This window comes from Camelus dromedarius, chromosome 10, assembly GCF_036321535.1.
Source record: "Camelus dromedarius isolate mCamDro1 chromosome 10, mCamDro1.pat, whole genome shotgun sequence".
NCBI lineage: Eukaryota > Metazoa > Chordata > Mammalia > Artiodactyla > Camelidae > Camelus > Camelus dromedarius.
The window spans coordinates 61,307,733-61,333,151 of NC_087445.1; the positions used below are offsets into that span (position 1 = coordinate 61,307,733).

The window sequence follows — 25,419 nt, forward strand, 5'->3', positions numbered from 1 at the left end:
CTTTTTGGTGGTTCCATTGGCTATGTAGTTGCATGTTGATGGATCATAGCTTACCTAACCGTGAGCATGATGATGAATATTTGGGTCATTTTTTAATCTGTTTATCAGTCAATCTATCATGTATCCATCTACCTGCTTAAATTGCAGTTGGATTTTTAAATCTTGTATGCATCTCTGTTGAATTCTATTTCCTTCTGCCCGAGAGTTCTATTGTGTCCTGCCACCTAAGCTGTTTGTTGAGTGTGGCCGAGAGCTGGTAGACCAGAAGTCTGGTAATGTGGTTTGCAACCTGTGCTGCCCTCTTCTTACCATGAGCACAGACCTGCTGTCTGGGAGACATGCAGTGAGGGGTGATCTCAGGCAGGTTATGATGCAGGAGAGGACTTGCATTTTCTTTTCTTTTTAGCAGACAGATTTGGGGGGGTTAAAAGTCCAAACCAGCCCAGACTTTTCCTTTTACATAGATGGGGAGTGGGGGGCCTGCAGATAGGACTCTTAGGAGGGGAAATGGTAAATGTATTAATCTTTCAAAGAGCAGAGAAGATTGATAAGGTCCCATTCTTTCTTGCGCATGCATGTCTGGGTTTATGTGAAATAGCCTATTAACTATGATGGGTCTTTTAAATTATTTTTTCAAATTCATTCACACCAATAGTAATGCAATTTCCTGTCATGAATATCAAGTCTCAGTGTGTGTGCACATGTTTTTAAAGTAGCTGCCCTTACAACGTAGCTAGGAAAAATACAGTCAGTGCCCATATCTCAGCCTGGGCTGGACTGTCATATTTCAGTGGGAACCTCGTGTGTGTGAAAGGCCGAGAAATAGTTATAATGACCTCTTACATTTTTACAGATTTTTATCATGCATAAAATTCTTTAGCATACCCTCGAAGTGTGGACTATTTTCCCTTCTTCTCTGATGGGTGAAAGGAGCTTCCAAGAGGTCAGCTGCCTTGCCCAAGGTGGCAGAACCAGGGAGAATGTGGCAAAGTCTGGGGCAGAAGCCAGCCCTGTGGATTTTCAGTAGGCCAATTTTCTTGTCATAGTTCTTTGCTGTCTTATGTTATCCGTTCTAGAATAAATGGGGTAGAAGACCAATCTGAGTTAGTAAGTGGGAGGCTGTTGGAAGTTTTCAGCGTTTTCTAGCACAAAGGATAACTTCAAGGGAACACTGATCCTACAGAGCTGGGGGGTTTCTGCTTTGCTGCATGATGATAATGTAATGATAACTGATGGCAGTTAGTGAGCACTTGGTACTCACTTTAGTTCCTTTAGTCCTCTCTCCAGCTCAGCCAGATGGATGCCGCGACTTTCCCTCTTTTACTGGTGAAGAAATGGGCTCAGCAAGTTGAAGTGCCTTGCTTGGGGCCTGTCACAGGGTGGCCGAGCTGACCTTCCCACTCGGCCTTTCTGATTTGAAAGCCTTGGTCACTGTCTGTACAGAAATAAACAAGCCTGGGTGTCACCCACACCTTACCTCATTACATTCGGACTACACCCAAGTCCCGTGGAAGACTCCAGTGGTACCCATAAGGAACTGAAAGCATCTTCCCTGGCATCTCAACTGCCCGATAGGTGGATGGAACTTTACAGACCAAATGTGTTTATAAGAGTATGCCTTAAATACAATTTTTAAAATTCATTTTTTAAACTTTTTAACTTTTTCCCATTGCGGTAAAATATACATAATGTAAAATTTACCACCTTAACTATGTTTAAGTGTACAATTCAGTGGCAGTAAGTACATTTACATTGTTGTGCAAATGTCACTACATTCACCTCCAGAATTTTTTCATCTTCTCAAACTGAAACAACTTACCCGTTAAATACAAACTCTTTCCCCTTCCCCAGCCCCTAGAAATCACCAATCTACTTTCTGTCTCTATCAATTTACTGTTCTAGGTGCCTCACACAAGTGAAATCATACACTGTTTGTCTTTTTATGATATACCTAGTTTTTGTAAGCAAGCTTTTAATATAGTAGGAGTGCTTGTCCGAAGAAATCCAGCAGGTACCATGTGTGAATTGAAGAATCCTGCCTTCATACGAGTATTCCTCCAAATCTGCCCTTTTTTGCTGGTGGTGATTTTCCTCCAGTACATTACCTTGCCCTCAAGTACTTTACAGACTCACAGACAGCTGAAACTGGAAAAAGTGTAAGTGTGCGTGTGTGTTTGCAGTTGGCTGATAGAAACCAATGGTAATTTCTAGTGCTTTGAGGCTCCCTAGCTTTTTTGTGCATGTTATTATCACCTGTTGGCAGTTAGGTTACCCACCTTAGAGATGAGGAAATTGACACAGCAGGAGCCCCACAGAGTTTGAGAGCTGGAGTTCCAGACCAGGCCAGGCATCTTCCAAGAGCCGGATTCTCCCTAGTGTGCATCACTGCTGGTCCAGGGTGTGAGGACCGCTTGGCCTTCCCCTTATACATTGGCTACATCTCTGCAGCCCTCACTCTGCCTCCCTGCCTCTTTCAGGAAATGGCCCAGCAGCTGCTGGCAGTGTTTGGCGGCTACTACATCCGACTCCTGGTGACCTCCCAGCTCCCCCAGGCACTGGGGACACGACACACAGACTCTCCAAGGATCCCATGCCCCTGCCAGCTCATAGAAGCCCACATCCTGGGCACAGGGTGCTGCCCATTCCTGACTAGGTGACCTAGGGTTGGAGGTACTGACCTTCCTTCAGGACTGAAGGTGAGAAGTCAGGGTGGCCTCCGGAGCCCACAGTGCCTGATGGCAAGCCCTCGGTGGGGAGAGAAGCATCTGGACCCACTCTGAAGGGCGTCAATCGTGTCAGCAACGGGGATGTGGTGCTCACTCGAGGATCCTGCACAAAAATGGCTGTTGACATCCCATGCTGCCCTCTGGCCTTTCCAGAAGCTGATGTCCCACTTGAAGCTACTTTCTGTGCGGCTGAGAACTGTAGGCGTGGACGTAAGGGCCACACGCCCATCCCTTTCATTGTCTGGAGAGCCCAGGAAATGTGAAGATGAATGGACTGGACCAAATGCATCCAAAGCTTGGCCTCAGGTGATGCTCCCATCCCCACCCCTTTCATGTCAGACGGGGGAAGCTGAGGCTCAGGGAGGACACTGCTCTTCGTGGCATTGCCTTGGGCCCCTTAAGTTATAAAATGCCTCTTCCCAATCTGAAGAAAAGAAGCAAATTCTCAGAACCTTCTCCATTTTTGAGTGTTTCTTCCCCTACATTTTATGAAAAACAATGGCACCTGGTCTGGTCTGCTAGCATGCAGGCCTTCAGGAGACAGAGGAAAGAGAGAAAGAAAGAAAGAAATCAGCACATAAGTGCTAATACGAGTATTTGGAAAAGACTGATCCTGTCTGATTGGAGGACTTATTTTGTGTGCATGCTTTTGGGTGTGGTTTCATACAGCGGACGTGGAACAGCTGTCCCGTTTCCCAACACTAACGTGGCCCTGGAATGAAGCACAGTCTGTCGCTCGTGGGATTCCATGCAGAGCTCAGAGGCTTCCAGGTTCTGTGCTTCTGAACAAGTCTGAAGACCCAATGTTCTTCTCGGCCCAAAGATAAAGCCCTAGCCTGGCATTTAAAGGCTTCCCAGTGCCTAAGACCTGGCCTTCATCTGCAATTTTGACTTCCTCTCCCACAAAAATCTTTCATAAGTTGAAACTCTTTCCTGGACTGACATACGTATTCCTTTGCATCTGTTGGACTCCTATGCATGCTTTAAAAATTTTTGATATAAAATATTATATAAGCTTCAGGTATACAACATAGTGATTCACAATTTTTAAATGTTATACTACATTGATAGTTATTATAAAATATTGGTTGTATTCCCTGTGTTGTACTATATATCTTTGTACCTTATTTATTTTATACATAGTAGTTTGTACCTCTTAATCCCCACCCCTATCTTGCCCCTCCTCCCCATGCATGCTTGGAAACCCAGCTTTACTCTCCTCTCCTTCAAGAAGCCTTTCAACATAGCCAGACCTGCTAGTCTCTGCCTCCTTTAAATTCTTGGTGTAGCTGCTGCCTTTATGGATATTTTATGTTATTGATTCTGTTTTCCTGTGCACATGCCTATTTTTCTAGCTAGGCCATAAGCTCCTCAAGGACAAAGATTGCACCTTGTACTTTTGTGCATGACCTGGACCTGCTAAGGAAAAAAAAAATGTCCTATGGATTGAATGCTTTGTCATCTCCATAGTAGCTTTTGCAAATTGCTGTCTGTATTCAGTTGAATGATGAGGTTGGCACAGACCGGAGTTCTGGTCCTGAACTGCCACTTGTAGCTGTGTGACTTTTGGCTGGTCCTCAGTTTACACATCTATATAATGGATAGATTGGATGATTCTTAATAGCCCTTCCAGAGCCAAAGTTCTGGGAATTTCCAACCTTTTTTGTTTCATTCTAGCCTTTGGCCTGTCTGTCTGTTACGCCTTTACAGGTTGAAAGGTGCAGTGGCCCAACACAGATGAGGTACTCCAGACATGATACCCCTTTGGATGGAACACCGGCCTGTAGCTAGCAGGAGACCTGGATTCTCATCCCAGATCTGCTACTTCCTAACGGTGTGACCTTGTCTAGGGTAACCTCTCTGAATGTCCGTTCACTCCTTCATAAATGAATCTGGACAACATGAAATTATGCAAGTGACTCGTCATGTAGGAGATGAGTCTGACTGGTCGCTTTCTCTGGGCCAGAGAAGAGAAATAGTGTGCATAGCCCCGCCCTGGGAAATGGCTGTTTAAGGCATTTCTCTTCAGCTGACTCTGCGGGCTGCCTTGCTCAGTGAGAATTACTCATGAAGGCGACCACTGTCTTTCTCACCTGCCACACAGGAAGTGTGGGCTGTGAACGTGACCAGTAGAAGCCCTATATTAACACCTGGGTAAGTGTAACAGCAGAGAATGAAATGTGTGTATTTTGACAAAACAGCAGTTTTTCCACTTTAAGGCTTCCTTAAAGAGCCCTTGATGTGTTCTTTCCTGTCTTTTCCTCTCGTTAGAGTGGAAACTCTGGTATCTAGGGCACACAGGTGTGCCCACAAGGTACATTTTGTTGCATTCGAGCCTCAGTTTCTTCTTTTAGAAAATTCTGTGATCTCTGTCCTGCCTGCTTTCCAGGGTTACTGTGACGATCAGACTCCACAAAGAAACAAACGCTCTGTTTTAGGTCCCTGTGTTGACGATAGGCATGGCTTTGGTGAAGATGGTGCCGTGGCATGAAGTGGGGGCGGAGGGCTTGGATTCTAGAATCACAGTGTATTCAAATCCAAGTTCTGTCACCGCAGAGCCACTTCCTTCCCATCCTTGGGTCTCACTTCTCAAGTGTGAAGTGGGGAGAAATGTACCTACCTTGCAGGTGATTTTAAAGATTAAGTGATATGGAAACTATAAAGTGCTTTCAACTGTGAGTTACAAATGAGTAAGAGCTCAATAAATCATTGCTATTATTATTATTAATTATTTTATCTCTCATTATGTCTCATATGTTGTAGGTGCCTGATGTATGTCTTTGTTGATGACGGAGTTCATTAACAGTTAATGTTTATTCAGTCTGCATCAGACCCCAGTTACTACAGCACCATGGGGCTGTATTTATATGAATAAAGATTCTAGCCAAGTCTCTCTGAAATTCAGTACTGGGAGACAGCCTAGCAGGGAGGTTAAGAACAAGCGGGTTGGTGACTCTGGGCCAGATGCTCAGTCTCTCTCTTCATCCTCTGCCTCCCTCTCCTCATCTAGTAGGAGGCTGTTGGGTAATAGGGGGATGAATCGAGGTGGTGCATGGAAAGCACATGGCCCGGCTGGTGGTGTGGTCCGGCATCCGATGATGGCTTTTCTCCTGCAGCTGCTGCATGCTGTCTTCTACCTGTGTCTACTTGTGCAGGCTTTTACTTGCCTTGTTCAAATCTATACCCTTACTGATTTCAGTTGGTTGGTTCTGTCAGTGACTAAGGGAGGAAAATCTCCAACTATGATTGTAGATTTTCTGTTTTTTTCTTTTACTTTTGACAAGTTTGATTTTTAAAAAATTGTGTAGTTTTAAAAATTGAGATGTACTTAACATGTCGTAAAATTCACTGTTTTAAAGGATAAAATTCAGTAGCTTTTAAGGTATTCACAAGAAGGCACAAATATCACTATTCTAGAATATTTTCATCACCTCATTCCCCTAAAAAAGCCCTCTTATCCATTTGCAGTCTTCCTCTTCCCCCATCTCTCCAGCCCCGCTTCCTGCCCTCTCCCCAGCCCCTGACAACCACTAATCTACTTCCTCTCTCTATGGATGTTCCCATTCTGAACATTTCATGTAAATGTAATCGTATGGTTTGTGGCCATTTAGGTATCGCTTTTTTCACATAACATAATGTCTTCAGGATTCATCCATGTTGTAGCATCTATCAGTACTTTATTCCTTTTTAATGGCTGAATAGTATTCCATTGCATGGATTTTTGTCTATCCATTGGTCAGCTGGGTTGATGAATCTACTTTTTGGCTCATGTGAATAATGCTGCTGTGAACAATTGTCACCAAATTTTTGTGTGAACATATATTTTAATTCACTTCTGACAAGTTTTGCTCTGTTAATCCATGCATACAAATTTAGAACTGTTAAAACTTCCTGATGGGTTGAACATTTTATCTCTATGAAGTGTCCCTCTTTATCTCTGGTAGATTTTTGCCTTAAATCCTTCTTTGTCAGACACATTAGCTTTCTTTTGATTAGTGATTGTATGGTATATCTGTTCATCCTTTTACCTTCACTTTATCTGCATCCTTATGTTTAATGTGCCCATCTTGTGAGCATATGGGATTTAAAAAATTCAGTCTTTGTTTTTTAACTGAAGTATTTACTACGCTGTGCCTAGTGTGTTTCCTGATACATTAGATAGATTTGGGCTTAAATATTCTTAGTGTTTACTTTCTATTGATCCTCCCTTTCTGTGTTCTTTTTTGTGTCCTTTTTTGCCTTCTTTTGCATTAAGGTTTTGGGATTTTTGTAATTTATTCTCTATTAGCCTGTGAGGTTATGTGTTCTTTTAGTGGTTACCCTAGATGACAACACACATCCTGCATTACCAAGTCTGTTATAAAGAGAGTCCTTCTACTGCCCTCTGGACAATCCAAAGACCTCAGAACTCTTTCACTTTTATGCCTGCGGTGCTATGGTTATCATGGATTTCAATTCTCACTATATTTTAAACCGCAGCAGACATTATTATTAATGCTTTATACAGTCAGTATTCATTTAGATTTATCCACATGTTTATTTTTTATTATTCTTCATCTGTTCCTTTTTTAAAATTATTGTTTCTCCCTTCTTGCATTTCTACACATTTGTCTAGATCATTTGCCTTCTTCTGGAACTACCTTTGGACTTTTTCTTTAGTAGAGTATTAAGTATATTTAGAAGTACCTTTAGTATTTTCCTTCTAGTACAGATTTTCTGGTGGCAGATTGAGTTTTTGTTTGCTGAGAGGTCTCTATTGTGTTTTTATTTTTGAAAGAAATTTTTGTTAAGTCAAGAATTCTAGAGTACTAGAGTTTTTTTTTTTTTTTCCAACCTTTGGAAGATGTCATTGGCTTTCATTGTTTCTGTTATGAAGTCAGCTATCTGTTTCATTGCTGTTCTTGAGGTGTTTCTCTTTGCTTTGGGTTTCTGCAATTATATTTTGATAGGGCTTTCTTTATATTATCTTGTTTGGTGTTCATGGTACATCCTAAATCCGAGACAACAGTATTTTTCATTATAGCTTCTACCCTCTTTTTTTCTTGTCTCCTTGGACTCTAAGGATATGTGTGTTAAGGCCTTGTCACCGTATCTCTAAGACTCTCAGTGTTTTCCATTCTTTTGTTTCTTCATGATTTGGTGTGAATATTTTTTTACTGACTTATCTTCTACACCATTACTCTTGCCCTCATTTGTGTTTACTTGAGTGAATCCTTTTAACCGAATTCTTAATTTTCAGCTATTGTGAAATCCAATCTTACCATTTTAAATTGATTTTTAGAATAGTGTACAGTTCTCAGATGAAATTACACATCTTGTCATCTATTTTCTTCAGTGTTTTAGAGTCCATGTTTGCTGACTCCAATATCTGGTTCTTCTGTTAATCTGTATCTTTTGCTTTTTGGTCAGTTGGTCTTATCTTCTGGTATTCCTAGTCATTTTTGATTGAATGCTAGGCACTTTAAAAAAAATTAAACATTGACAGGATATACAAGACTCTGGATATTCCTTCAGAAAGGATTTACTTTTGCTTCTGAGAAAAGTAGGGTTGGGATAGTTTGATTTTGGGTCTCAGTCCTAATGAGACCTGGTCTATTTCTGATTAGCCCTGATTTGCAGGTTCTAGACCTTCTGGGATTTTAAATTGGAAACCTATTTTTAAAAACTTTTAACAACCAATCCTCTTTCTCTAGGGTGAGCCCTGAACCTCCAAATGTGAGTCTGCTGAAAGCTCTGCCCAGTTTTCCAGCTTTTTAGACTCCACTTAAGAACTGGCAAGTGCCTTGAGGAGGTCAGGAGACCTTGGTGTCCATTTCATCTCTCTGCACTTCATTTTTCTCCAGGATCTTGGTCCCTCAAGTCCTCACTGCATTGGTAGCTCTCTGATGCATTCGAACAGATTTAAGAAAAAGGAACTACAGCCTTTTAAACTGCTCTCAGCAGGAGGGTTGATCTGATACCAGCTGGTCTTCCATAGTCAGAGGTAAGGTCCATCTGTGGCTTCCATTATGATTTTTATTGTTATTATTTGAAAATCCTCTAAGGAAAGATATCACTCTTAGTCCAAAAACCCTTTGACAAGTTCACCGGATGTGAGCCCCCTCCCATCCTTCTGTGAAGTGGCTTCTAAATGATCAAAACAGGAGGTGACATTTAAGAAGCATCTTTTATGTGCAAAGCACCTGCTCTGTGTGTTGCAGGAAACAGTTCCAAGACATAAGGAACAGGGTTTTCTGGGGAAAGAAAGTGGGACCTTGGCATGGGAGGTGTGGAGGAGTGCGTAGGATTAGAAGACTCTGGGTCAGAGGATGCATCCAGGGGATGCAGTGTGAGAACTGACAGCAGAGAAGGACCTTGGACAATGAGGCCCCAGGAAATTGAACTGTCTTTTCACCCAAATGATGCTGTTGAAGATTCTTCCCCTGTGAGAAGAGGTGCCTAGTGAATTGATAATCCACATACAATTAGCAAGCCCCCTTGTTTTCTTCCAGCCATTGTTCTTTTAACTTTTCTTGCTACATATTTCCAACCTCCTGGATCTGGCCACCTGGATGTCCCATAATCTCCTCTAGCTTGACATAGCCCAAGATGAAATGATCTGCTGTGTGTGGTCAACTTGGCCTCACTACCACCCCGTTTTCAGTTCTCTGTTAAAAAAGAAGCCAAGAGCCTCATTTCCCAGAGTCTTCTTCCCTGTATGGTTCTGAGTTAGACTTGGCCAGCTTTACCTGAGAAATATGCTGTAACTTGGGGCTCTCTTTTCCATCTTAGGGCTGCTGACCTAGTTCATACCTATATCACTGCCTGTCCTGACTGCCTAGGCAGCCTCTTTTTGGATGTCTATATCAACCACAGTCCAATCAGAAGACAGAAAGCACACAGTACTTTGAATATAAGAAGTGCAATATAAAGAATTATTAACTGCAACAGGGGGTTCGAATAATAGGTTGTTTAGTAAGAAGTAAGATCCTATAAATATAGAAATAGCAGATCTAAGGCATAGCTGAGATAGAGCCCCCAAGGAAGAGCCCCCCACATCCCATCCCCAGCTGAGATAGGAACCTTGAGGACATGGCTGTGGCCCACTGGATGCAGAGAAGTCTCTGAGATGCCATGTTGACAGAAGGTTCTAGAAATCTGCCCTAGGGTGCTAGAGAAAGCTATCAAAGAGAAATGGAGGCACTCCCTCATTGGTTGGGGGGGCATCGGAGAAGCTGCTGGCTTATAAGTGCTACTGACCCCTGTGCACTGCAGGATCTGGGTGCTGGAGAAGCTGTGTGAACTGCCAGAGGCAGATACCCAGGAAGTGGCAAGAGCTGCAGGAGCCTGCTTGATGAGCTCACCAGAACAGGAAGAAAAGCTCTTCCTCTTCCCATGTCTCTAGCACCCGCTACTGACAAAGCCTAACATTGCACTAGCTGCCAAGGGGAAAAGATTTAAAGGGCCCAGCTCCATTTTTGAAAAGCAGGCAATGAACAATTTGGAGCCAAGAGCAGTAACTGAATGTCATTCTTCCATCACTGTGAAGGGCTGAATAATTGGTTGGTTAAGAGTATGAACTCTGGAATCGGGCATCTTGGGTTTAAGTCTCAGCTCTACCACTTACTACTGGTGTAACCTTCAGATACTTATTGAAGCTCTCTGTGTCTCTGTTTCCTAATTTGTAAAACCATGGTAGTAACAGTATTAACCTTGTTGGGTTGTTCTGCTAAGTGAGTTGATATTTAAAGAACACTTAGAAGAGTAAGCAATATACCAGATTTGTACATTGCTATTGTCATTATTGCTCATACTCCTTCAAATTGCAGCCAGGATGGGCTTTCCATTGTAGGTATGAAGTTTGGTCTATAATATTTGTGACATAAGACATCATCTTCCTTTATTCTTCTCTTCTGAGGTGGGGACAGGGAGTGCTAATATGTTATCTTCTTAATTCTCCGTGTTCTTATTGCCAAAACCAGAAATATAACTCTATCACTTTGTTGCCTGAACATTACCTTCCATGGTTCCCTGTTACCTTCAGGATAGCGTCCAACTCCCTTTTTGTGGATATGAGCCTCCCTCCACACCCTTGCTCAGGTTTTCACTTCATCTTTCCAAGCATCAAAGTTCACTGTTATACTCCTACCAGGTTGTGTCTCTCTTTTCCAATTTGCTTATTTTGTTCCCTTCTTCTAGAATACCATTCCGCCTCCTCTTTGTTTGGCTAATTCCCTTTCAATCTTGAGAAAACTCAAGCACCGTATTTTCCAGGAAGCCTTCTTCAGATCCCCAAGTTGTTGCAAAATCCCCCATTGTTATTTTGTTTCCAAAGTCAGTGTCTATTATGTGATGTGCTTCTGCGCCTGGCTTCTCCCTGGCTAAAGTTGAAGCCACTTGGGGTCTCCTGCATGTGACTCACATTTGTGTGCTCTGTGTTTTAGCACAAACAGCTCTGTACATCTGCCTGGGCTGCACATTGATTGGATCACTGTGGGGCTGCTGGTTGCAGAGTTTTGTACTACCTGCCCCACTGTTCACAATGGCCCTGAGCAGCAAAGGAGCCACACAGTAGTTGGGCAGAATTGTGCCCTCAGGCTCTAGACAGTTATTACAGCATCTGTTTATAGCTGCCCATCATGCTGACCAGCCTCTCCCAAGTACTTCCTTGTTAGGTTGGTGAGGAGTGACAGAAAGTGTTTTAGAATAAAACCTCATTTCTTTATAAGAGATGCCAAGTTCTAACTGTTTCATCTTCAAGGGAATCTCAGAAGTGGGGCTGAGGGAGGGGGAAAGAGGAGGGACACAGGCTTATGATGCAACTAAGGACTTTAATATGAGGCAGCTCCTCTGCAGTGGCTTTTTCAGGAGCTGAAGTGACTCTTGCCGGTGGCACAGGGATGACTCAGACGTCTTCTCCTCCGGGGAAGTTTCCGAATCAGTCTTCATGCCTCTGTTCACCGCACTCTTCCTCCTGGAGCCACTCCAGCAGCCATGCAGCATCGGAGACCTGCGAGGAGGCTGACGCCTAGAATGCTCAGGGTCTTCCAAGAGCACATTTCTTCAACACCAAATTGTGGGGATGAAGGTGTGGGTGTCTCTTTTGCCTACAGTTTCTGTGAGGATCTGCATTCATATCTGAAAGAGTGAAGGAAAATATTTACCCTGGGTAAAGCCTTTGAATTACATGTGAGTAAACAGTCTTGGTCACATTCCACTTGAGGATGGCTCATATTATTAGTGACATAAAAAGATATTTTGCTTGCTTGAGCTGCAGATAACTCCAAACTGAGTCAAGCAATTGAGATCTTGGTGTTTGCTTGTTACTGCAGCATAGCCTACCGGGTCCTGACTAGGTCACATACCCAGTTACCAGCCGTTGAGTGCCTAGGTGGGGCCCGAGTCTAGGCACTTAGGTATGTTGCCTCATTTCATCTTCCCAACAATCTGAAAAGTAGGTAGTGTATTATCATCATCGCTATTTTGCAGAGAAGATGCTGAAGCTCAGAGGGAGAGGTTCAGAGACCTGCACAATAAATGGCTGACGCTGAATGCAAACTGGTATGTAGGACTAAGCCAGTCATCTTTAGTATCTAATATCTAATAACTAATGTAGTTTTTAGGCTGTGTTGTTACAGATTTGGGTAATAACTCCCCTTCTACACCACCAAAAGGCTGAAAGAGATCAGAGTGTCCCAACAGAAGGTGGCCAGGGAGTCAGAGGGTCCAGAGAAATAACTCAGGTGGTGTTGCCAAACCACCACACACCCACATCTGGAACCTACTGAAGGTCCGTGGATGGTGCTGTTGGGATGTCCTTTGACTGTGGGAGCCAACAGGGGTAGCAGGCCCCTCACTGGCCTGGCAGCAGCAACAGAAGATCTTTGACGCCATGTTTTGGTGGGCTGTGGGAAGAGGAAAGGGCACGGGGGCGCCTGGCTCTGCAGCCCCAATCCCAGAAGCCCATTGTTATTTAAGCAGTGGGTCATACTGGGCCAGCCTCTCCCGGGTATCACACCCCTCCCCTCTCCCAAACCTCCTGTAGCTCCAGCAGGTCCAGGCCTTCTTTTGTCCAAAGTTTTCTTAACCATGGGAAGGACTGGATCTCTACTCTGTGGGGCCACCATGTTGAATCAGCAGATCTTGGGGTCTGGCACAGTTCTCTGGATAGGGCTGTTTCCTAAATAGACATGATACTTTAGCCAAAGAAGGCCAGTCCCTTCTCGACCAGGTCTGGTGGCAGAGGAACCTCAGCACACACAGCAGTGCCCACAGACAAGCCCATCCTTAGGACTCAGATTTGTCTTCTGCTGTCTAGGTGTGTGCTCTTGGGCTGATTATGTGATTTCTTTGAGCCTCACTTTCCTACCTGGAAAATGGGAACAGTAGTACCCACCTTAGAGGAATAGGTGATTAGCTATGCACAGTGACCACTGTGATGGCAGGTGCACATAAGCACTGCCTCCGTGCTCATTCTCTTTCCATTCTCTTCTTTTTATGTAGCTCCTTGGCTCTAATCTAGTCCCACTGGGCTCCAGTCCCACGGCAGCATGGTAACGCAGCTCAGCCTTGCCAGTGCGCACTCCTGGGTCTGCCACTCACTTGCTTTGTAGCTCTGGGCCTCGGCTCCCATCTGTAACAGCAGGTGGTTGGGCTGCACCAACTCTCCAAGGATCCTTCCAGCTCTGATGACACAGATTGTGAGTCCTTGTCTTGGTCCCTCCTTTCTCTTTTCCAGGCTCCTGGCCGTCCCCTGCTCTTGCTCCCCTTTCCCTGTGGCCAAAGCCTCACCCTGGGAATTTCCATCATGGCTACTATATTCACGAACATCACACTGGGTTCACTCCATGGCCTCACCCTGGGGCTTCCGACCTCTCACAGCCACCACCATCTCTCACCTGAATTACTGCAATGGCCTCCCGACTAGCCTCCCTGCCTCTTCCACCTTGGTCTTCATTAGTGTCAACTCAGCACAGCTGAGTCCTCTTACGATGTAAGTCAAATCATGTCACACCTCTGCTCCAAGTCTCCCAGTGGCTTCCCGTAGCACACAGAGTCAAAGCTGAAGTCCTCTGCCTTGGGGTCTGCTTCAGGATCCGGCCTTGCCAGCTTTGCCAGCCTCATTTGCTCTGGCCTCACTCACTATGTTCTGGCTGTGGGAGCTGCTGGCGGTGCCCCAAACTCTCTCATTGTGCCACTGCTGTGCCTTTTGCACAAGGTGTCCCTTCCACCTCCGTGTTCCCTCCTCACTCCTTCAACCATCAACTTTGAAGATTCAGCTCAGATGTCACTCCCTCCAGGAAACCATCTCTTATACGTTTTACTTAGATGGACTCAGGATTTAATTCTTGCCACACCTTGCTGTGTATTTTAGAGCAATTTAACTTCCTTAAATCTCCTGACTGTAAAAAAGGGGATGGTAAAATCTACCCCGGAATGTTACTGTGAGGATTGGGTGACATAAAGATGTGAAGTGCTTGGCACGATGTCTGGCACACAGTAAGTGCTTAACAACGTGAATGACTGTAATGTAGGAGAGATGCTGGCTGGGGTGGGGTGGGTGTGGTGCTTCTTGCACTCCCAGTATCCTCTTCTAGATGGAAATAGGAGCCAAAGAAAAGGGCCTTTGGGTTACCTACGGTGGGCTGTGAACTTCAGGTCTCCACTGACTCCACAGCAGTTCAGGCAGAACAAGGCAGATCAGTCAGATCAAACAGGAAGAATTCTGGAGCTGGAGGAGCCCTGAGGGGTCATTCAGCACAGGTGGGGAGATTGGGATCCAGAGATAGAAACAGTGGGGTCGAGATAAATTAGAGATGGTGTCTGCTTCCTGGAGCAAAGTGAAAAGTTGCCCAGGACTGATGGAGACATTGTCCCTTTAAGTACAAAAAAATACCCCTCCTGCTCGCAGGTCTAACCTTTGAGCCTCACTCACCTGCAGTTGGCAGAACAGAGATGGGGCTGTCTGTGATGTCACAGAGAACCAGGGAATGTTGGGGATAGAAGGGTTTTGGCCGGACCACAGAGGTAGAGAGGAGGAGGGAGGTCTGCCTACCTTCTCTCCCGTGGTCCTTCCCTCTGTGCATGATGCCATGCTGTCCACCATGCTCCTCAGGCTGGCTGGGGTGCTGCTGCCTCGTGTATCTCTTATCCTTGGAATAGTAGGCTAGCTGGGGCATGTTCTTCTTATGGGGGTTCTAGAGGCAAGCCCTACTGTGAAAATACATTTCTAAGCTTCTACTGGTGTCCCATCTACTAAGTTTCCATCGGTTAAAGCAAATCATGTAATGAAGTCCAAAGTCAAGAGGGAGGAAAGTATACTTCATCCAAGAAGACATGGCTAAGAAGGGTGAAGAACTGGCCAATATTTTGCTTTGCCACAGGTAGATACCATTGCTGTACCCATTTTACAGATGAAACTGAGGCACAGAGTTTATTAGGTGTCTCGGCCCAGGTGACACAGCTAATAATTGGCAAAGTGAGGTGGGTCAGAGACTGGGGATTTTGAAAAGTTCAAATTGCTTTACAAATGGGTTGTACCAATTTAGTCCCTTCTCTGCTAGGGAGGGAATGCTGGTGTATTACCTGCTGCTGCCACTTCCCCTCCTTCTGTCTTGGCCTCTGTGCTAAGGCAACAGAAACCAGCCCCAGGGCTGAGCTGCAGAGCTTGTCCCCATGTGATGAGATGGGGCCCACCCAGATAATTAACATTGTCTCTTCATTTTAAGGTCACCTGTCTAGAACCTTAATTATGTCTACATCCTTAATCCCCTTTTGAACGTAAGGAAGCAGGGAATAGAATGAAGACATCTTTGGGGGGCCATTACGACAGTCCTTAAACACTTGTATCAAGAAAATAGAAGAATGAAATAAATATCCAATTCAAAAAGCTAGAAAAAGAACCACAAAATAATCAAGGGAACATACAAGAAAAGGAAAGACTAAGGATTAAAAGCAAATTACTGAAGTAATTAGTAATTAGCATTAACCTAATTAGTGAACCAAAATCTTTTTTTAAAAAAAAATTAAAATAGAAATTCTATGTTACTTAATCAGGTAAAAGGGAGAAAGTCAAATATGTTAGATTAATTTACACCTGAAACTAATGTGATGTTGTATATCAACTTCAATTAAAAAATTTTTTAAAAAGAAAGGTAAGGGAATATAACCATTGAAACAAAAGAAATTTAAAAAATCTTGAGTGTACATTATATACCTTTATGTAAATAGATTTGAAAACCTAGATGAAGCAGATAATTTCTTGGAAAATACAGTTTATCAAAATGACTGCATTAGAGATTTGAAAACTCTTATCATTTTCTGTAGAAGAAATACATAAATTTGTCAAGGAACTCCCCTGCCCCTTAAAAGGCAACAGGCCCAGTTGGTTTCACAGGGAAATTCTACCCATTTTTAAGTCCAAATAGTTCCAATCCTACATAAATCATTCTAGATCATATACGATGAAAGGAAGCTTCCAGGTTCTTTTTATGAAGCAAGTATATAATATTGATAACTAACTCTGAAGGGATACACAAAAGAAAATCGTAGAGCAAAATTCTCTATCAATATTGATACGGAATACTAAGGGACATATTAGTGAACAGACTCCAATTCCATATTATAAAAATAATACATCATGATCAGCTGGAATTCATTTGTGAAGTGGAAATTTGTTTCAATAGGAGGAGAGATTATATGATTTTATTTCCATTTATGATGGAAAAAAAGAAGAAAGAAAAAGAAATTGATGGATATTACCTTAACATAGTATCTCTATCTCTACCTCTGTATTTTTGTCCTAAAATGAGCTTCTTAATTAATAGGCAAACACTGGGGGTATTTCCTTCAAAATTGGAAACAAAGCACAGATACCCACTTACTCCACTATTTAACATTGGGCCAGTGGTATTAACCATTGCAATTAGACAAGATAAATCAGAGACATAAAAATTAGAAAAAGAAGCTAAAGTGTCTTTACTTGCAGATGGTGTAACAGTATTCTTGTTAAGTCATAGGGAATCAATGACAAAACTGGCTCAAACAATAACATAATTCAGAAGGAAAGCAGAACATAAAATTAACATAGTGAACTCAATCGTATTAAATACACAAGCACTAACTAGTTACAGAAATAATGTAGAGAAAAACCCAATTTATAATAGCAATGAAAAAGATAAAATACTTAGGAATAAATTTAACAAGAAATTTGCAAAATTCATATGGAGAACATTTAAAAATAGCCCTGAAAGACAAAAAAAGGAGGTTTCAACAAGTGATTAACCTTTTGTTTGTGGATTGGAGGAATCAACATTATAGAGGTGTCACTTCTTCCTACATTAATTTATAATTTTTCCTAAGTTAATTTTTATATTTGTCACAGTCACCATGAAAATATTAATATTTCGAATAGACCTAGACAAATTGATACTAATATTTATATTTTTTTAAAATGCAAGAATAAAGAAAAGTCATACCAGCAGATGAACAGACAGACTTACCAGTGGAATAAAATAAGAAGGTCAGAAAGAGAGTAAAATATGTATGAAATTTTCATATATGATGATGAAGGAGTCATCTCAAATGACTGGGCCAAAGGTGGTCTTTTTAAAAAATGTGCTGGAATGATTATATAACCATTTGGAAAAAAGATAGAGATCCATATCTAATACATGTATAATAATACAAATGGAACAGGGATCCAGATGTAAAAAATAAAACCATATAAGCACGTAAGAAAACATGGATGAATTCCTCTAGAAACTGAAATTACTGACTTTCTAACTAAGACCCAAAATCTAGGAGCAATAAACAAATAAAGTTGACTTCAAGACCCAAATCATCACAAGCAAAATCAAAAGACAAGTGGAAAACTGGAGAAATTATTTTTAATATTTGTCTCATATGAAGAACTAATATCCCTAGTATATAAAGAATGCCTAAGAATTAAGAGAAAAAGCAGGAAAAAAAGAAATAAACAGATAATTTACAAAAACATACAAAAATGGCCCTTAAACATATGAAAAGATGTCCCTCTTTATTCATGATATGACAAATGAAAGTAAAAATCAAACTGAGATACCACTTCTCATCTGTCAGATTGCCAGATTATTAAAAAGTTGGTGAAGTTATGGGGAGACACGCATTCTCATACATCATGTATAACTCTCACAGAGGGAAATTTAGAAACACTTAACAAAAATATATATGTGTGTACTATTTGTCTCAAAATCCACACTTAGGAATTAACCCTAAAAGTATACTATCAAATACAAAAATATTTGTGGATATGGCTGTTCATTGCAAATTTTTTTCATTCATTACAAAATATTAATTTTAACTGCAAAATGTTGAAAACAATCTAAATGTTCATATATAGGACAGTGATTAAATAAATTACAGTGCACACAATGCAGAACTTTGTAATGTATGAAGAATGAAGATCTCCATGAGTTCATATAAAGTGATTTCCAGAATATATTTTTAAATTAAAAAGAGCAAAGTAGAGAAGAGCTTCTATAGTATGTTACTTTTTGTGTAAGAAATAATGGGATATAAGTAAATATTTATGCACTGGCTTATTTTTGCAAACAAGAAACATAGGAAGGGTAAACCAGAAACCAACGTGGGTGGGACAAAGAGAAGGGGTTTGGTGGGAAAGTGACATTTCTGTGTATGTACCTTTTTGTATTGGTTTGACTTTTGCACCAGGTTAATGTTTTATACACTCAAAAAATTAAACCAGGATAGGAGAAAAAAATACTAAAATTAAACACAAACAGAGACAAATGAAATCAACTGTAATTCAAATGAATAATGTAACCCCCATGAGGAAGAAAAAAGAAAGAGGTAACCTAATTTTTGAAGGCAGTATTTGGCTATAAATCTTTAGTCAGTACATAAAAAGAGCTGCAACTGTTCTGAAACTAATTTCAGGATGGAGCAAATGAGTAATTATTTAGAGGATAATTGGATCCAGGTTTTCCAAGGAAAAAGGAATTACAAATATGAAAAAGGGGGAAAACTACATAAATTTTATAGTATTGTATTGAATTGGAGATATCAGTATGAACTACTGGTTTTTATTATCTCTCTTGTTCTGTGTGTCTGTGTAAATATGTTTTGTGAAGTTATATATACACATATGGATGTGTCTATACATGTGTGTTCGTGTATTTCCCAGCTCTGTCACCTGAAAAGGCCTAAAAGCAATGGCACCCCAGGAGCGATGAGCACAACTAGGACCAAGATCTTGGTTTCTAAGTCAACTTCCTCACTACAAGGTACCAAGGGTCCTTGAAGAACTAGCTGATTCCAGGGCTGATAGGGAAAATATGAGTCTAGAACATCTTATGTGCCAAAGCATAAATGCTAAAAGGATGGAGACACGTCATAAGAACACAGGAGCCAGCTTCAAAGGTGCTCCCAGGTCAAATTTGGGACAATTTGAGCCTCAAAATAAATGATAGTAATGGATTATAGTCACTTCAATAAAATAAGGATTTCATGGATCTAAATTTACATAAACATACACATAAATAAAGGGGGAGAAGAAAAGCTATTCTTTATAGTAGGAGATTAACTAACAAATGTAGAAGGAGTAATGGAGTTAGAAGAACCATTATTTGGCAAATATCATAGTAACAATGAATTCTAGCAGGAAATCATTTATACATGGTTAAATTAGAGAGTGAAAGTTTGATGGGGAACAAGATATTCACAGAGCCTCAAGGTATCCCTCACCCCCAAATTACCTATTAATTCCAAAGGGAAAAATAGTAATTGTCCATAGATAAAATATGCAGCATACACCCCCTTAACCATGTAAGTTAGCACCACCAGCAGTGGGACCCAGCTATGTCACGTACCACTTGATATGATGCACTAAGGAAGACACCATGTTGCAGTTGTGGTATTCCTGCCCAAAATGCAAAACTGGAATCTAATTGTAAGGAAATATCAGATAAACACAAATCGAGGGACAGTCTGTGAGACAGCTGTGCCTGTCCTCTTCAGAAATGTGAAGCTCATGGAGGTGAAGACACAGCTGTCCCAGATGAAAAGAGACGGATGAGGCATGACAACTGCACGCAGTTACGATATTGGAGTAGATCGTGGACTGGGCAAAGAAGTAGCTGTGAGAAATGTCCGAGACAACTGATGAGATTTGAATTGTTCTGCATCTGTTTTGAATTTCTTGCTTCTGATAACTATTGTCTTTAGGTAAGAGAATACCCTTGTTTTTAGGAAATGCGCACTGAAGTATTTAGGGGTAAAGGCACATGATATCCACAACTCTACTTTCAAAAGGTTCAGAAAAAAATAGTAGGGAGAGAGGGAGAATTGAAATGATGAAGCAAATAGGGAGATGTAAACAACTGGTGAATTTGGGTAAAAGGCAAATAGGAGGTTTTTTTTTTTAACATTTTTTATTGATTTATAATAAATAGGAGTTCTTTGTACTATTCTTGCAGCTTTTCTGTGAATTTGAAATTATTTAAAAATTAAAAAAAAAAAACTATCCAAAAGGTTAAAACAATTTGTTTTAGGTTAGTTAGATGTGACAATGTATTTAAAAATGACCAGACATTATTTGGAAGAGATACTCCCCGGTAAGGGGGACGGGAAAAGAGGAGGCACAGGGTTCTGTGATGTCACCAAAGACTTTAATTGGAGGCAGCTCCTCTGCAGTGGCTTTTTTGGGGGCTGAAGTGACTCTTGCTGGTGGCACAGGGATAGCTCAGACGTCTTCTCCTCCTATAGGGGAGTTTCCGAATCAGTCTTCATGGCCCCTGTTTACCGCCCTCTTCCTCCTGGCGCCACTCCAGCAGCCATGCAGCCTCGGAGACTGCGAGAGGGCTGCCGACTAGAATGCTCAGGGTCTCCCAATGAGGCATGGCTGGTATGGCCAGTGACCCTGGGAGTAGCGGTTTAGGTTTCTCTTGTAAAAGCCTCTTTTGGAAACATGTGAATTCACATCTGAAAGAAGAAAGGGAAAAATTACACCAAGTTAAGCCTTTGCGCTGGGCCTGGCTGGACTGTTCCGGTCGCCTCCATCCCCAGTCATTGTCAGATTCTGGAATACTGTGTGAGCCGTGTGGACCCCTGCCTGGGATGCACTGGGGCTCCACTGGAGCATTCAGTGACACCAGGGTGTCTTGCCAAGTGCAGTGGCCTGGAAAATAGAAGAATTGGGCCCATCCTGGTTCTGACACTAACACCACTCTCTGCTGGACTTTTGGAAAGTCCCTTCCTGCCATAGACCGCTGCCTTCTCTATACAGTGAGAAGCTGGTTTTTAAACTATGTTCCCTGGAGCCCTGTGTGAGGAGGTGGGGGGTAGGTGGGTTAGTGGGGCTTGCAGACCACCATCCACGATTCAGGTAGAGCAGGATGCCTTTGAGTTTTTACAGAAATTGGACTTTGAGATTTTGTTTGCAAGGAGTGTTTAGCTATTAAGAGAATTCTGAAGTGACTGGGCTGGATGACCCTTACCTCTCAACAGCCAGCCTCATGGGGTGGTTGTGAGCTATGTGAGATCATGTGGACACAGCCTTGGTGCCCATCAATGAGGCTGCAGTTCTTCTTCCTGGATATGGCTGCCATCCAGGACCCAGAGATATTTCTCCCCCAACTGGACTACACTCAATCCACAAGCATTTTCTGGCATGTTTACTTGCCATGTACCTGGCTGAGTTTGGAGGAACAAAACTGATGTAGGCCCTGCCCTCCTGGAACTTACTGTCTGGTGTCCGAAGCAGACATTAAGCGAACCATCACACACAATACACATATAAGACTAGGTCACGAGGGCTTAGGAGGAAAGTATGGATGTGTGTTCTTTCCTCCCAGACCTGCTGCTCCTCATGTAATTCCCAGCTCCGGGGATCATGAGGACAGGTCTTAGACCCCAGAACTCTGTCCAGTGTGTTCTAGAATATGACTGCAGCTTCCTGAGGGGAGCAGTCCTGCCTCTTTGTCACCCCACTTGGCTTAGCTCAGTATCAAATTGGAGTTTGGTCATTAGGACAAGGCTCCCTCCCCCAGAGGTTTCCTGGTCGGTGTTAGGGCCCCGATTTGGAACTCACCTTCAAACTCACTGCCGCCGTTATACGAGGCTCTCTTTCCTGGCTCGATCAGGGGTTGTCCCAGAGTTTTGCGGGACACTGTATCACCGTGCTTGGGATTTTGTCCATCAAGTTCATCCTTCTGCAAACCTGGCAATGATAATTCCATGTGGTCATGTGGGGAGGCTCAGAGGGGATGACGGAAGGAAAGGCGTTTTGCCAACTCTAGAGCAGTGCACATGGACCAGCGGTGGTTATTATGCAGGTGGGGAGTACCTGAATCTGCATCCTTTAGTCTTCTGAGTTCTCCCCCTCATAAGTAGGTACTGGGTTCAAAATACACATTCTTTTTAAAACATAGTTTACTTTTTTTTTCTGTTTATAAAAATAACATATATCCATTATAGAAAAGCTTAGGAAATATTGAAGAACGTGAAGTAGGAAAAAAATGCCCACCTCTCCCTTCGGATATCACCAGTGTTTGCCTATTTGCATATTTTTAGGTAGTCCATCAGATCCTGTATATTATGTATGCATTTTACTTTGTACAATCATAAACATTTTGCTCATGTCACTAAATTTTAAGAAATAATAGTTGCATAATATTCTGTTTTATGGATAATTCAGGATTTATTTAACCAGTGTTCTATTTTTGGGTATTTTGGGGTAATTTATTTTCAAATTTCACTACCATAAATACCATTATGATGAACATTGTTGTTTAAAAAAATTTTTTTTTAATTAATGGAGGCACCAGGGATTGAACCCAGGACCTTGTGCAGCCAAACATGTGCTCCACCACTGAGCTATACCCACCCGCAAACATTGTATATAATGCTTTGTTTCGATATACTCCTAGATTCTTAAAAGTATAACATGTGATCATGTCAACAGACTGAGCTGTGCTCTGTAACAAACAGCTCTGTCCTTTCCCAGCTGCCTACCTCGAACAAACTGCCTCACCTCTCTCTGTCTCTGAGATGGCTGATATGTAACAGATTTTGCATGAGCAAGAAATAGACACTTTCTTTTTGTAAACCGTTGAGATTTAAAGCCATACTTATTTTAACAGAAGAGCCTATCCTATCCTGGCCAATATATTATAGTTTCCAATTGTTGACCTTTGTTGAATGGCTACTTTGTGCAGGCCCCGTGCTTGGCGCTTCTATATATTCCCTCATTTAATCCTCCTGATGATCCTGAAAAGTAGTAATACAGTATGCATGTCCCAATTTGACGGGTAAGGATGCTGAAGCTCAGAGTGAGAGGGTGACCCCTGCCCAATTCTGTGGAGAGCTGATGGGAGCTAGCCCCAGCCCCAAAGGCAGGGATCTCGACCACTGCTTTTCTGGTCTTTAGGCAAGTGCTTCTCATACTGTAAGGTATATTCAGATTCCCCTGAAGGTCATGTTAAAGGGCAGGTTCTGATTCAGTGGGTCTGGAGTAGGGTCTGAAAGTACAGTTCTAACAAGCTCCCAGGTGACGCCCATGTTGCTGGTCCATGAATCACACTTTAAGTATCGAGATTTTAAGCTCTATTGCTTATCAATTTGGTACTCAGCCACCCAGTCTTCACCTCCTTTTAGGTTGGAATTATTCCCTCAGCAGCGGAAGGCAATCTGAGGATATCTCAGCAGGAGGGGATGAGCAAAATGAAGTCTTGAGAGGCTAGGCTGGGTGTTTTTGCCTGGTACCTACCATGCTTCGATGGCTGAAACTCTTGGCTTTGACTGGGGGTCCTGGAGTCATCTATACCATCAGGCTCCTCACAGTCTTTGCAGCAAAAACAGAACATCTTCGAAGCCAGGTTTTGGTGGGCTGCTGTATGAAGTAAAGGAATGGGGGCCTTGGGTTCTGGGGCTTGAATTCCATGTGCCCCATTGAAGATTTACTGTGATTGGGGTTCTTATAGGGTCAGCTTCTCCCGAAGTATAATATAGCCCTTCCCTCTCCCACATCTTTTGTAGCTCCCCATAGCCAGCAGGTCCACGCCCTTCAGCCTAGGTTGCTCTCTCTTAAGGCCATTTCCCCTATTTTATACAAAAATTTTCTTACCCAAGGAAAGGAGTCCAAGTCCCTATTCTTCCAGGTTCGCTTGCGGGGGTGCCTGATCGAATTGACCGATCTTGAATTTGAGCCCAGTTCCCTGGGCAGGGCTGTTTCCTAAATAAACATAAGACTTTGGGTGAAAAAGCATCAATCCTTTCTCTGGCCTTACACTCTGGATAGGACCTCCACTATAGCAAAAGCCCAGCCCATGCAGAAGTGCGTACAAACTTGCTCAGCTTTTATAGAGGTCTGTATTCTACCCCATTTCTAGGTGTATGTTCTTGGATGGATTCCTCAACCTTCTTGAGCCTCACTCTTGTCACGTGGAAAATGGGAATAGCAGTGCCTACTTTGCAGAAGTAAGGGTTTAAATAAAATAAGAAAAGTGACCCTTGTGGTGCTGGGTACACGGAGTGCCCAGTTAGTGGTCATTTTGTTTCCCTTCCTTTCCCTCATGTAGCTCATTGGCTCCAAACTATTCTCGCTGGTCCAGGTCCTGTGAAAACATGGTGACAAAGCACAATCTTGTAGACTTAGGTCTTGGTTCTGCCACCAACTTGCTGTATGGCTTTTAGTAAGTCCATGCTTGTCTCTGTGTCTCAGGCTCTTCATCAGAAATAAAAAAAGAAGGGAGGTTAGATCACCCTTCAAGGATCTTCCTAGTTCTGATGGTCCAGAATTATAAGGCCTTGTTCAGTCCCAAACGACCTTCGTGGTGTATCAACTTTTCCAGGTCTCTGAATGCCTCCTGTTCTCCGTCCCCTTTCTGTGGCAAAGTCCCCTTGAAGGGAATTCTTATCATAGTGTTGGTTAGGTGTCCCTCGCCTTACCCAGCGGACTGTGTGAGTTGTCTCGTTTATGGGCATTTGCTTCTCACGTTCTCTGCTGTGCTACCATCCAAGCCAGCATCATCTCTTGCCTGCGTCATGGCAATAACTCCACCTGATCTTCCTGTTTCTTCCACCCTGGACTTCTTAATAATCAATACAAAATCTTTTAACTTCCTGCACATAAGCTATTCAATAAGCACAATTTATATACTGTGGCTAGATGCACCCAGCAGAGTGGACACAGGCAGACATGCCCATTGCGTGGAGTCCTTGGGCCAAGACGGGTATCTCTGGGCTCATTTAGCCTCAACCTCCAATAGTCCTTTGAATCTACTGCCAATTTTTCACCATAATTTGAGCTGTGACATATTTCATTGAGTGCTCTTTAATAAATGTTTTATTTTCTTAGGATTTGTAAACAAATGGAAGTTTATATAAGGCAATAGGTCTTCTGTTTTGGAGATGTAACATTTATCAAGTATGCTTGATAATATACTGATTCTTCTGCTGCTTTAGTTTCAATTTTCTTCATCTACTTACATAAACTCTTGCTTTGGGCTTTTTAAAGTTTTTTTTCTTTTTTTTTTTTAGAATTTTGGAAATCTCTTTTGGGGGAAATTAGGATTGATTGATTGATTGATTGATTGATTTACTGGAGGTACTGGGGATTGAACCCAGGACCTCGTGCATGCTAAGTATGTGCTGTACCACTGAGCTATATACCCTCCCCCACTTCATGGGGTTTTGTTTCGCTCTAGATTGCCTTACA

The 25,419-nt window shown here is 42.3% G+C and overlaps 2 protein-coding genes across 7 annotated transcripts in view; one reads left to right on the forward strand and one right to left on the reverse strand.

Moving 5' to 3' along the window:
* Positions 1-5,454, forward strand: part of TMEM268 (transmembrane protein 268) — a 34,632-nt gene extending 29,178 nt beyond the window's left edge. For all 6 annotated transcript variants that reach the window (XM_064490454.1, XM_064490455.1, XM_064490453.1 and 3 more), the window contains one exon: positions 2,478-5,454. In XM_064490454.1, coding sequence (XP_064346524.1) covers positions 2,478-2,657 — 180 coding nt within the window. In that variant the 3' untranslated portion in view covers positions 2,658-5,454. The remainder of the gene's footprint in view (positions 1-2,477) is intronic.
* Positions 5,455-20,580: 15,126 nt separating this feature from the next.
* TEX48 (testis expressed 48) lies at positions 20,581-24,748 on the reverse strand. Its single transcript, XM_031449566.2, has 4 exons — positions 24,715-24,748; positions 23,470-23,592; positions 21,793-21,921; positions 20,581-20,684 (listed from the first exon to the last, which is right to left on the reverse strand). Exons 1-4 carry the CDS (start codon positions 24,746-24,748, stop codon positions 20,581-20,583), a joined length of 390 nt encoding a protein of 129 aa, XP_031305426.2.
* Between the last annotated feature and the right edge of the window lie 671 nt (positions 24,749-25,419).

Excerpts from the sequence above, each read along its gene's own strand:
- TEX48 (XM_031449566.2), bottom strand. The coding sequence starts at position 24,748 with ATGACGCAGGCAAGAGATGATGCTGGCTTGGATG. Across the intron at positions 21,922-23,469 it reads GTTTCAGCCATCGAAGCATG|GTTTGCAGAAGGATGAACTT; the intron begins GTAGGTACCAGG and ends TATCATTGCCAG. Across the intron at positions 20,685-21,792 it reads CGGCGGCAGTGAGTTTGAAG|ATGTGAATTCACATGTTTCC; the intron begins GTGAGTTCCAAA and ends TTCTTCTTTCAG.